Below are 13278 nucleotides of genomic sequence, written 5' to 3'. Positions count from 1 at the left end.
TACAAGAGCAACAGTGAGGTCAATCCAAAGGTATTTGAGGGTGCCCAATTATTCCATCACTATCTCCACAGTGCGATTCATATACTCCAAACTCCCCTGGGGGGCTGGGTGGTTTAAGACCGCCTCTAGTTGATGCTTGTCATTGGGCACAGTGACCTTAGGTTCATGTGCGGCTGCTCCAGAGCATCCTATTATATTGTCACTGCTTCTTAAATGGAGATGGAGACAAGACGTGTATACGGCTTGTGACAGCACTGGGTATACAGTTGAAATCAGCTATCAGAAAGTGTGTCTACAAACTTTTGGACAAATAAGTAGTGGGTGTGTATATGTGTGTGTATTTCTATACATATATACATTCCCCCAAAATGATAAACGCAGTGTCTTCTTAAATTCCTTCAAGGCCTTTAACCAAAAACGTGTACACCTGGTAGTGGTTGACCATACAGGTCAAAAGTTATGAAAGGGTAGTGCTAACCTTGTAAACTTCTGCGTAACCTTCAGTACAAGTCATGAGCATGCCTATTATCCCTTCACTGAAAGTGAGCACAGTCAAAAGGTAGTGTCAAGCTGACACCCTGTTTTACCAGGGGATGACACTTAAAAAACTGGATTGTCATTCACGCTACGATAAATGGCTCCAATCTAACCATGCAAGAGGAATCGCTGAAGTCAAGGCTGGAGGTAACAGCAGGCATCAGGCAGTCACCCTGGGGGGGGACATGCTAAACTTCTCCGCTTTCTCTTTCGTCTGCCACTACAGAGCTACAGCGAGCAGCCATGTTTGCATAGTAAAATCTACATTATATTTTCCTCTATTCTGCTCTTCAGATACATACTGCTCAGTGTCAGATTCGTTTATAAGGCTGCCTAATCTAAGATAGGACAAAAGTTGATGTAATGCTTCATTATGTTTAAATTAAGGATGCAACCAAAAATATTTGGTCAAAAATAGCAAAACACACTTTTAGTGTTATTTTGAATAGGTGAAAAGACTAAACAACTGATGCCAAAGAATAGTATTATTGATTATTTGTCTGATGGGATGTTAAAAGCATTCATTGTTCAATAAATATGTCTACATTGTATATTTGTAATAGCTTTTCTCTTAGAAAAGTAATAGAAGAACACATTTTGCCTATTGTATCAATTCAGTGCTTACACCGTATTTTAAGGCTTATTTAAACACATTCATAGCATTGAATATTGTATTAATAAAGCAATATTACTTATACAACATGACTCACTATAAATTATTTTAAGACCCTCAAACTAAAGTGGTAACACCTTTTCAATTCTTAAAACCTTCTTATGTATTGGGAATGTTCTTTCACGACTTAAAAACTGTTTTTCTCTTTCATCAACCATCTCTATAAAGTTTAAAATATAATATGCAACAATTAATTATATCACTAAAATCTAATTTATTTCAACCAAAGTCGTATGTCATGTTGCGAGTAATGGCATAATCTATAAATGAAAACTATAAATAACTATAAATATTTAAATAATGCTTTATAAAGACATTATTCATTGCTTATGCATGAGTTATTAAGCCCATATGAAGATGTTATCAAAAATGACAAAATTAATGAAAGCCTGCAAGAAAATACTCTTTGTGCTCTGTATTCAAGATTCATATAAATTATTAATTATTCATTTTTATTTTTTATTTCAGCGAAAATTATTAGAACTAATATGTAGCAGTAGATTCACTATATGGACAAAAGTATTGGGACACCTGCTAATTTTATAATTTTTTTAATCAACAGTATTAAGAACTAGTTAATCATACTTTTGTTGGAGGAACAGTCTCTAATGTTCAAACACAGCCTTAGTTCTGATTCAGAGCCAAAGTGCTTGTATGGAATTATCATTTTAAACAGCTATTTAATGTAAAAGGTCAAAGCCTTGGGTGCAACCATGTCCTAAAGGCTAGAGAAGAAGACTTGTAACCAAAGGGACACTGACTCAATCCCCAGGTCTGTTTATTATGGCTAAAATGTCATCAAACAAAACACCAAACTATCAACTAACTCTGTACACTGAGATAGCTGCCCACTGCACTTGGAGTGTGCTCTTACTGCCATGGCTGGGCTAAATGCTAACGCTGTATTGCAGTGAGGGGCAGTAAAATAGTGTAGGCTATAATAATTAGAGAACAATGGGAAAAAAAACAATGTTTCAGAAGGAACAAGAGGATGAATCAAACCATTGATTAAATGTTATGAATAAAGTATGATAAAAATAATAACATGAGGAAAAATAAGATGACATCCAATTGTCAGTTTGTAAGCAAGCAGTTTTTTTGTTGTTGCTCATAATAATTGGTCTATTTGGTACCTGCATTCATCCAGTGTTTTACAAGCACCACAGACACCCACAGTATACACTGAAAAGTGTATTGTGACATGATAATGATAACATATCTTCATTTTAGCCACCCCTACATACAGTAGGGGACATGGAGAAGGATAAATAATGGCTTGTCAAGCTTCCCACACAGTGGACCGAGCCCAAAATTTAGCCACCGAATTTTTTGTTCCACCAGAAAATAGAGCATTACCTTCACAGTAGTAAGAGTTTATATACTCACGACTCTTACCTACATTACACAGATACTCAGCTTTACTCACTCGCTAGTGAATCACCACACTATTACACTTAAGGCCACTGGCTGGATCCGCTTAGGCCGTCTAAATGTGCAGAGTGCACTAAAACGGCTTCAGCGGAGAGGTGGAGAGCAGAAACACGCTCCCTGCAGAGAGCAGTTGACAGGGCCAAGCACGGCCATCAAATGTCACTCTATGAAGCAAGCCTGCATTATACAGGCTTAATTACAGGCCTGTCTGCTGAGTGGAGCACAGGCAGCCCCCTTACCACATCAGCCCTCACCTTCATCACCCCACAGCTTCAGCTCACTCTAAACACCCTTTCGTGACTGGAGAAAACAACACAGCTAAATACGGTGATCAACAGAACACTGTAGTTTAACCCTTAGAAGTCCTCACTAGGTATCACTGACTAGAACAATAGCATTTTGCGATGATTTTCAAATTATTTTAGAGCAGATGCAGCTCACTGAAACTAAAGTAATTCTTTGCATTTGTAGGCAGAAGACATGTTATTGCTTTGCAGACTTATTGCAGTCTGCTCAGTTTTATTTTTGGTAAACACAGTCATATCAGAATATCATGAGCACTTACTTATTCCTAACCCACTGTCCATTTTATAAGCTCAATTTATTATATAGAAACACTTTGTAGTTTTATAAATCCAGACTGTAGCTCTTCTGTTTCTCAATATATAGTTCTGGAAAAAGAGACAATTTCAGTTTTTGAATCTGTTTCTCCGATTTTGCTATTTATAGGTATATGTTTGAGTAAAATGAACATTGTTATTTTATTCTATAAACTACGGGCAACATTTCTCCCAAATTCCCCCCAAAAATTGTCATTTAGAGCTTTTATTTAATTAGAAAATAAGAAAATGAGAAATGGCTAAAATGACTAAAAAGATGTAGTTTTCAGATCTAAAATAATGCAAAGAAAACAAGTTTATATTCAAAAAAGTTTAAAGTTAAAATCAATATTTGGTAGAATAACCCTGGTTTTTAATCTCCTTCACCAGTCTTACTGTCACGTCTTGGCCTCGTCTCGTGTCTCTGTGTGTCTTCCCCACGTGACCTGTGCTCCCCTGTGTCTCCCGTCTCAGTACTTTTCCACCTGTTTCTCATTTGTAGCTCCGCCCCTTCCCCAGGTGTTTCCTATTCTTGTGTGTTACATGTTACTATAAATAGCACTCCTCTGCCACTTTGTCTCGGTCGGTCTTCGCACCTTCCAATGTTGTTTTGTCTCTCTCAGTGTTATCAGTTCTCTTAGCGTTTCTCTGTTCTCTGTTTTTGCCTTATATATATAGTCTATTTCCTTGTTTATTTCTTAGTGTTTTGCTTCTTGTTGTTTCCCTTGTATATATATCCCTGCCCTGTTTAGTTTTGGTTATTTCTTGGTTATTTTTGGTAGTTTCTAGTTTCTTGTTTATTCCTTGTTTATGTTCTTAGCTTTGTTTGTTTCTTTGTTTATTTACTCCCTGTTTGTATATATATATATATTTAGTACTTCTTGTTTGTTTAGTTTATGTTCACTAGTTCCTCTCGTTTGTTTTGGTTTACTTTATTATTACGTGTTCTTTGTTACTTGTTTATCTTTGTTATATATATATATATATATATATATATATATATATATATATATATATATATATATATATATATATATATATTTATTAAATCATTCGTTTCGTCCCTACCTGCACTTGTGTCCGCCTCCTCGTCTCCCTGCCTGGGTCTACGTGACACTTACACACTGCTTTTGGATAACTTTATGCCACTCCTGGTGCAAAAATTCAAGCAGTTCAGCTTGGTTTGATGGCTTTGGAAGCATTGAAAGCATTTGGAAGATTATATTGCAGAGGTTTTTCATTTGATAAAATTAAAGAATCTCATCATTTTTAAGTGGTCTCTTATTTTTTCCAGAGCTTTACATTATTATCCTCATTTCATACTTTTTTTTTAAATGGACAGGACACCACATGACCCGTATAGAGAAGGCATTGTTAAGATGGTGGTTCATTCTCAGCATCCTGTGAGCATCGTCCTGTGGGCAGCATCCTGTGACCACTGATGAAATACTAGAGGATGAGCAACACAAATTGTGCTGCAGCAGATGAGCATCTGTCTCTGACTTTACATCTACAAGTGGTCATAATATTCTGATATGACTGTGTATTTCAGCATTGCACCAAAAGAAGACTCAAACCTGACTATACATAATGATATACATATTTACATTATTAAAGCCATAGCCATGCATTAAATAATTCATCTATAACATAATTGTCAGACCTAGTTTTATCTGATCATATAACCGTATTTTATATGATTTAAATGTAACTGTAATTACATTAAAGTGCAATAGCAAATCAGTAAAACAGTAACTAAAGACTTCTAAGGTTGGATGTTTGATGCTGTTATAAAGCTGTTATAGGAGAGAATTTCATAAATGTCTGACTGCAGGATGCTCTCTGCTTTATTATCAATACTTAAGCCGTTTAAGGTTAAATCTACATTCTGGTGCTATTACTGTGACCATGTCCTCTTTAGAGCATCTCTGCCAGGATCAACTCCTTGTTTTCTAGTCCTGACATTTGAGACGTACAACATCTAGATGACAGAAACAAAGACTAGAAACTACAGGACACACATTCAAAACATTAACATTAACATTGGTCCTTACCTATATCTGTCGATGCCATTCAAAAAGACAAACAGAAAGAATGTTTAAATAACATGCTTTTTTATTTATTTGGTGTTGATAATCTTTCAGAGAGCATCCTTGATGCTTCCTAAGATCATACATTTCTTCATTTCTATACCATTTAATTAATAAAGGTGCTACAAAGGCTTCTTTGAGTGAAGTCATAAAAGAACAAGTTTTTGATATATAAAGAAGCATTTGTTTAAAAGAGATGTGAGTACTTGAACACATACACAGTATGAAGGTAACAAAACACTAGACATGGAAAGATTATGTCGATTAAAAGGTTCTGAATATTGGTTTTAACTGTTTTTGATTAATTGCACACACCTAATGTGAGCGAACAACCATCACATGTTAATGTAGACGTTATTTTTCTGTTTACTCATCATCACTTATACTTCTTTTACACAAACGGTTCATAACAAACCCTTTGTGGCCATTTTATATAAAAATTTAAGAATTGTACTTGAGAATGTATCATTATAGTGTGTTTTCACAGATTAGCTTAATGAGTCAGTGAGCAGTGTGAAATTAAAGATGAGGGGTTAGCATGGGAAATAAGTTAGTAGTTAGCCACAATGTAACGCAACAATAACTAATTGCCTAAATAAATAAAATTCTCTCTTTTATATGTTTTGTAGATCTTATCTGTCATTTACAGTAATGTGTCTTGATAAAAGATGTCCACACGTAAACAGAAAAGAAAGACATACCTGCCCGCAGCAGCACCATCCACTGAGTCCTGACTGCCTGTCTCACTCGGTGTGCTCATTGACTTTGAAGGAGACATTTGTGTTGGAACTAAAACACACAATACAATAATACAAAGATCACTTATGAAATAATATTAAATGTATACATAGATATTTCAAGACAGGTGTATTGCTTGATATAATAGCAACGAATATGCTGTACAGACATGCTGGACAAGCACAGTTGACCATACCTTTGGATCAAGATAACAAAGGATCTAAGTCACTGTAATAAAGGTTTATATTTGGGGCACTAATGGCAAGAGTTTCAGTCTTTTTCCCAGTTAAAAAAACATTCAACTGGGAAGCACACAAACAATGACTAAACTGACATCTGCATTCAGATCTCTGGAAAGGCATCAATAAACAGGGCTGGAATGTGTGGCCAGTAGGACACTCTGAGATGAGCGCAATGTTCTTGCATTAGTGTGAAATGTACAGAACAACAAAAAAACAGCTGTTTCTCAGATGAAAAAGAATGTGGATGCAGCACGTGACCAGCGCATCAGCAAGAACAGTGTGTCTCCAACCACATAACGCATAAACCCCTTATTACAAAGACAAAAACACATTTGGTTAATTGTGGTAAAAGCAGCAGGTACTGATCTGAAGATGAGAGAAAAGGGTATTTATGTATATATTTTTCTTTATTTAGGATATTTTACAACATATACTATTTTTATATTTCACTTTCTATTTTATTATTTATTTATAATATAATATAATGCATAACATATTCCAATTCACCCTTATTAAAGTTGTGAAACATGTTAATGGCATTATTATGTTATTATTCCACCATTTTATAATTGGAAATAAAACTGACTTAAAATTACAATATTACATTTTATTATAATTATTTCTAGGACAAAATATCATGCAAAACATTTATTATCGGGACAGGGTTGGTTGTTATTGCATTACTACATTGTTATATTTTCATTAAAAAGAGTTATTGTAACAGGCCTAGAGTGCCCACACTGATAATTCTAGTGTTTTATTATTTATTAGGATTTGCTGATCAAATTAAATAAAAAAGTGTGTTTTGTCTAAGCTTATTTAAACTTTTTTTTATTGGCAAGACTGTACTTACTTATTATAGTTTTTGCATTAATAGAATACAGTTCATTTGACATTATACATATATCTTTACATATATGTTTATACATGCACCCAAAATATAGCATATAGACCAATTATACAGAAAACAAAAGGGCTTTCATGTTTAAAAATTAACATATTATTTATTATTTTGGGGCCTACCCTTTAAACTTTCAATTTCATGATGAGTAAATGTCACAAAATATATGTGGACTATGTAAAGATAAAAATGAGATCATATTATTGAACTAATCATCTATGCTTTTAAACATTATTCCTGCAGGTTACTGGAATATCTTGCCACTAGGGGGAACTGTAGTGACTCAATTACAAGCAGCACATCTGTAAACCACTACATCCAATCTCTGCCTTTGCCAAAACAAAACAATTGATGGATTTGAGGCATTTTTTAGGACAAGCTCTTAATTAATGCCTGAAATGCTCTTCTGCCATTATGTGGATGAGCTTCTGAACACAGTGATCCTGAAACTGACAGGCTTAACAATGTGGTGAGCTGCTATTGACTTCAAACTAAATATGTTCAAAAAGCAGGCAGGGCTCAGCTAAAGGGCAGTAACCTTTCAGTCTGAGCCAACTCATCCCATTTACAGTTGGGAAACATTAATATTTGCTGAAATGTGCCTCGACTAGAGAATGGAATCGACCGCAGGCTGGTCTCATGCAGTGTAAAGAGACATGGCTCTGAGCAGACTGCTGTGTGTGGAGTGAGATGGAGAGAATAGATGCAGACGGACTGATCAGTGATGACTGCACAGTACGTACCTAACGGAGGCTCGGGGGAGATTCCGATACTCTGTAGAAGCGCCTCAGTCTCTCTGCGCTTGCGGTCCAAATCAGAGTCCTCTGGGACAGTCTCTGCTTTCTGCTGTGTTTCTGACTATGTTTTAGGTGTCACACAGACACACACACAAAGACAGGCAGACAGACAGTCACATCCACATTTCATATCTGTGTCACATACTCTTTTATTTGTCTTATATTTTTTTCATTTAGATTTATTAGTTTATTTGTCTTCTAGTAAATGTGTATATATAGATATATGTATGTGTATGTATGTATACACATCCTGTCCTCTAAGATGCTGTAATATTGCAATTTTATTATATGCTTATTCCATTGTGGGATTATACATATTTATCTTATCTTACCTTATCTAACCTTATTTTAATTACCTCATTATCATTAGTCTTCGATAGGATGGTTTAATGTTCTTACCTCTTTCTTCTTCTTCTCTTCCTCCTTCCTCTTTTTCTCCTCCCTGATTTGAGCTAGGCGCTGTTTCTTGCGCTCCAGCTCTGCTTTTAGGTCACTCTTGTCAGCCATTTTGTCCTGTCATATTAACAAGGGAGCCACAGAAGATAAACAGTTTTGCATAATTTGTCCTTCTTAATACCTATCTCATTTATAATAAATTAAATTCCAAACAGGAAAAGAACATAGAGAAATAGTTACATGCTGATGATGCATTGTTGTTTAATATTTGCCTGTTTAACATACATTTCCTCACATAGGCATCTAAAGAGTCAGCTAAATTTTAAAAAGTTTCCTTCATTAAATCAGCACTATAGTTATGAGGTGAACACTGTTAATAAGTTTTAGCCTTGCTAAATAATTCAGCTCATGACCAGCTTTCTTTTTCCTTTAACAGTCAAGGTGGTTGAAAAGCTGATAATCAATGTGAAATATACACACTAAACAGCTAAATCAGATAATTAGATTAGGCTAGTTAACCATTTTGAATCCTTGAGTTTGATGGACCAGCTGGTCTCTTAGTATGACCAAAATAAACAAGCTGGCTGTCAGATTCGTCATAATGACTGTACAGTAAGGTCGCATGATGAAGCATTGCTATGCCAACATACAGTATGTCACTGGAAGTTCTCCAGCTGATGTTGCTGCTGCGCTTCATTGCAGCTTTAGCCATTGTTTTCTAACATTGTTCACCTCCTTTCTGTTTTGCATTGTGGTATAATAGTGTCTAATGTGATGTAAAACTGACCTGTTATAAGTGTGTATTGTGAATATTTGGGTAAACTTAACTTTGACTATTTTTTGTATACTACAAACTTTGTACTAAAACACTCGTTTGAATTAGCATTTAGTACACAATTGGGTTGAACTCTTCAAAAATGCTGGATAATGATGCACAACAACACTACAAAAATTATTAGTACATCATTTTTTGTACTAACCTGTCAAACCTGCACTATTGAGATTAGTAAATAGTGTATAACATATAGTATTAGTTTATAGTTCAACAGTGCAATTAGGATCCAGCATCCGTTTTTATTTGAGATTTCTAGACCAGCTGGTCTATCAGTATGACCTTCTTGACCACTAAACAGAACATACTGGTTGAATAGTTGTGACTGTTCATAATGCATGGTCACGGTTCCAGCATAGTCATGCTTGTCAAAAAGCTATAGGTCATATTGGCTGACTCGCTTGGCTTGTGTAGTCATGCTTATAGAAACAGCCATATCCTGAAATTCTAATAAAAAAGACACCTTGCTGGTAATATGCTTTTAATTGAGATTAATGGACCAACTGGTAAAAAAAAACTGATCATTGTGGTTGACTTGTAGAGCTGGTTGATGTATATGGTCAACCCAGTCCTGGTGGTGAACTACTGACATAAGGCTGGCTAGATTGGTGAACCAGCATGGTCAGACTGGTCATCAAGGCTGACAGGCTTGGTCAGGTTGCTTATATATTCATGCTGGTCATCCAGCTTAACCAGGTTGCCCAGACTGTGTTTTTTTTCTGCAAGGAGCATTCTGTCTCAACTCAAATGAGAACACACAGCACACTGGTTAACCTGCTTAGTTTTTGGCCAGCATAGTGTATGTTTTAATTTAGTTTGATGGTCATTGTGATTGACTAATTTGGTAAAATCTAGTTTTGAAAAAAGCAGGTTTTGTCAAGCTGGTCATACTCAAAAACTACCATGTACAGGCAGTTCATAATGGCTCATTAACTAGATATTGACCAGCATGGAGTATGATTTTTTTTTTTCTGGATGAACAGCTGGTTCATACTGGCTGATGTGCTCAGTCAGATTGCGTAGTCATGCTGGTTGACCAAATAAACCATTACATTCTGAAGGAAAAACATACCCTTTGCTAGTAAACAAGCTTAACCATGTTGTTTAGACTCTTTATTTCTTCAGCAATGAGTATTCTATGCCACACAAAATTTATTATATGACATACATTTTTATTTTAGCTTCACAGCACCAGTGCTATGGGCAAAAATCTCAAATGCACATTTGAGATTTTAACAATGGTTATTTACACAGTAACGAGCATGACACAGCATTTATGACCTGAGAAAGCTAGTTTGTTACTGAAAGACCCTGAAATAACCCTGCTGTCTGTAGCTCTAGCTACCTCACTGACAGAAAGCTTGTAACGAGGACACAATTGTGTATCATATCATGTCTGTACACAGCAGCAGCAGTATATAAAAGGGAAAAAGAAAATGGGGTGTGTAATAGGTCTAATATTCAAAATAAATTAGCTCAATGAGGAAAGTAGGACAAAGAAAAGACAATACGTGAATAAAATTATTTAAGGCGTCACTGAAACATCTTGGGGTGACCTAATTTGACAGAGAATTTAATTTTCAGAGCCTAATTTTCACATGACAGCTTTTATTATGAAGGATTATCACACCATGTCTGTGAAATGATGTGAACCTGACTCTTACAGCCACAGAAAGCTAGAAGCTAAAATATATAATTACCATTATTATCACAGCTACATTATAGATAATATCCTGTTTATAAAGCTAATTGACTGCGTACAATGTCATTATTATTATTACTATTATTATTATTATGTAAACCCTAAAGAATGGCTAGCTAATTGCTAACACAGGGTAGCCCATGGAGCAAAGCACCATGACGTCATATTCCACATGCGAATACGACCAGCACGAGCTGCAGGAATTACTCCATAATACTAAGACAAATGTATAGGTCAGATATAAATAAAACAGTTCACGTGACCTCGGCATAAAGCATGCATTCACAATAACAACATGGCAGGGCTCACCTGATGGCCGTATGGATGCTGTCCCCTGGAAAGATGCTGTATCACTCCTCAGTACCACACACACACACACACACACACTCTCTTTGACCCGCAGTGATGATCAGGTTTCAGTAAAGCATGCCTGCACTGGGATGCTCTGCTGCAGATATCGGGCTCTTAAATAACAGCCAGATCAAATGCACTTTCATATTCACCCATGTTTCATCTGTAAACCCTACTCTGTCCTCCTGCTCCAGATTGAAGGCAGTCTGGGAGAAACAGCACCACTCCGGCAACACATGCTGTCAAATGAGCACCGCGCACCGATCTGGCACAACACTGCCAGCAAGCGGTGAGCTGTAGAGAGAGCAGTCTATGATCACTTAGACTTTAAATCTAAATATGACCTAGAAAGAAAAACTAAAAAAAGAAAACCACACTGTATTTATGAAGCCTCAAGTCACAGTTCCAATTACACATCTCATTTTATGATATTCTTTACTTCTTTATCTAATTATTTTTTTACAGTGTAGATTAACCCCTTAACAGGCCAGGATTTTTGTCAATTGTCTGCCTGACATTACACCACTAAATCTGGAGGATTTAAATTCAAGCATTACATAAAAAGCTTTCATGTTTGATAAGCAACATTAATAAAAAAAACATGTAATCATGTATCATGTAATTGTAATAGAAAATAAATAAAATAAATTAAGCAAATCTGCTAATATCAAAATTTAATGGATAAAATCATACAATTAGCTCTTTCCTGAACTTCTTTTTAAAATCAATATTTTCCTGAATACAAATCAAACATGCCCTCCAAATCTTTAGTGTTGTTAGATTTGTCTAGTTTTTACCTTTTTTTATTTTCAAACCTGCAGAATTTGTGTTGATTCCTGTTACTGATCTGGAATTATTACGTGGAGTAGAGAGAAAACAGGCAGCTTCTCCAACGGTCCTGTAGGAGATTTCAAAGCCCTCAAATTTTCAGAATGTGAATAACCTATTTTACTGCATAAAAAAGAGTTTTGTATCACCTACACTTGTAGCCCGTATATAGGAAAAGGCATTTTAAGGGGGTCAATATAAAAGACATCAAAAACATTAAGAGACACATGGAATTACGTATTAAACACAAAAAAGTGTTTGTCTTCCACAATTCCCTGACCTAAACCTGACCAACTGAGATGGGTGATTTGGTGATTTGGGATGAGCTAAACAGCATAAATGAAAAGCAGCAACTATTGTTCAGCACCTACAAGAACTTCTTAACTACTCGCTAAGAAAACTACTCCAGGTGACTCTACCTCATGAAGACACTGAGATTAAAATACCAAGTGTGCAGATATTTCTTACAATATAAATGTGATACTTAGAAGTATCTAAAGTATAAAACACACTTTTTATAACTATATTTTTATATAATCCCACATGCATTCCTGTGTAGATTTTATAGCAAAAATCTAAAAAACTAATCTTGCTTAAATTATTTTATAAATTATTCATTTTCAAATGAATGCATTTTGAAATAAAGTTGTTAAAAAACAAAAAAATTGTTTATCCTCATTTCACTCAGCCCTTGGTATGTACAGTACCAGTGTAAAGTTTAATTTAATGACTATGTTTTGTTTATATTAATGTCTACATTGTAGATTAATCTTGAAAACATCAAACTTAACAGTGTTTGGCCTCCACAATCCCCTGACCTAAACCCAAAAGCAAAAGGTGCTGCTTTAAAGAAGTAGAAGTATAGGTTTATACTTTGAGGTAAAAAAAAAAACAAATGTTTTCCTTCACAGTTTTGAACATAGATGTAAAAAAATACAATTTAAGAAAACACACTGATTAAGAAATGGTGGGTCCATATATATATATATATATATATATATATATATATATATATATATATATATATATATATATACAAAATAGAAATAAATGATACATTTACACTTCAAATACACTATACACATATTATAGCACTGCTTATTATATATATAGTCTATGCATAAACAGATGCTAACATTACAAACGCTGGCATAACATTGT

The 13278-nt window shown here is 35.1% G+C and overlaps 1 protein-coding gene across 2 annotated transcripts in view; it reads right to left on the bottom strand.

The window, feature by feature from the left end:
- LOC103027766 (cytoplasmic dynein 1 intermediate chain 1) overlaps positions 1 to 11577 on the bottom strand; it is a 97864-nt gene extending 86287 nt beyond the window's left edge. For both annotated transcript variants that reach the window (XM_007259820.4, XM_049475416.1), the window contains exons 1-4: positions 11248 to 11577; positions 8408 to 8521; positions 7955 to 8069; positions 6032 to 6119 (exon numbers count right to left, since the gene is read on the bottom strand). In XM_007259820.4, the coding sequence (XP_007259882.3) occupies positions 6032 to 6119; positions 7955 to 8069; positions 8408 to 8515 (311 nt within the window). In that variant the 5' untranslated portion in view covers positions 8516 to 8521; positions 11248 to 11577. The remainder of the gene's footprint in view (positions 1 to 6031; positions 6120 to 7954; positions 8070 to 8407; positions 8522 to 11247) is intronic.
- Between the last annotated feature and the right edge of the window lie 1701 nt (positions 11578 to 13278).

The sequence above is a fragment of the Astyanax mexicanus genome, chromosome 3 (genome assembly GCF_023375975.1).
Source record: "Astyanax mexicanus isolate ESR-SI-001 chromosome 3, AstMex3_surface, whole genome shotgun sequence".
NCBI classification, from domain to species: Eukaryota; Metazoa; Chordata; class Actinopteri; order Characiformes; family Acestrorhamphidae; genus Astyanax; species Astyanax mexicanus.
Note: the sequence above shows the minus strand (reverse complement) of the source record. Positions and strands in the feature narration are given on the sequence as shown.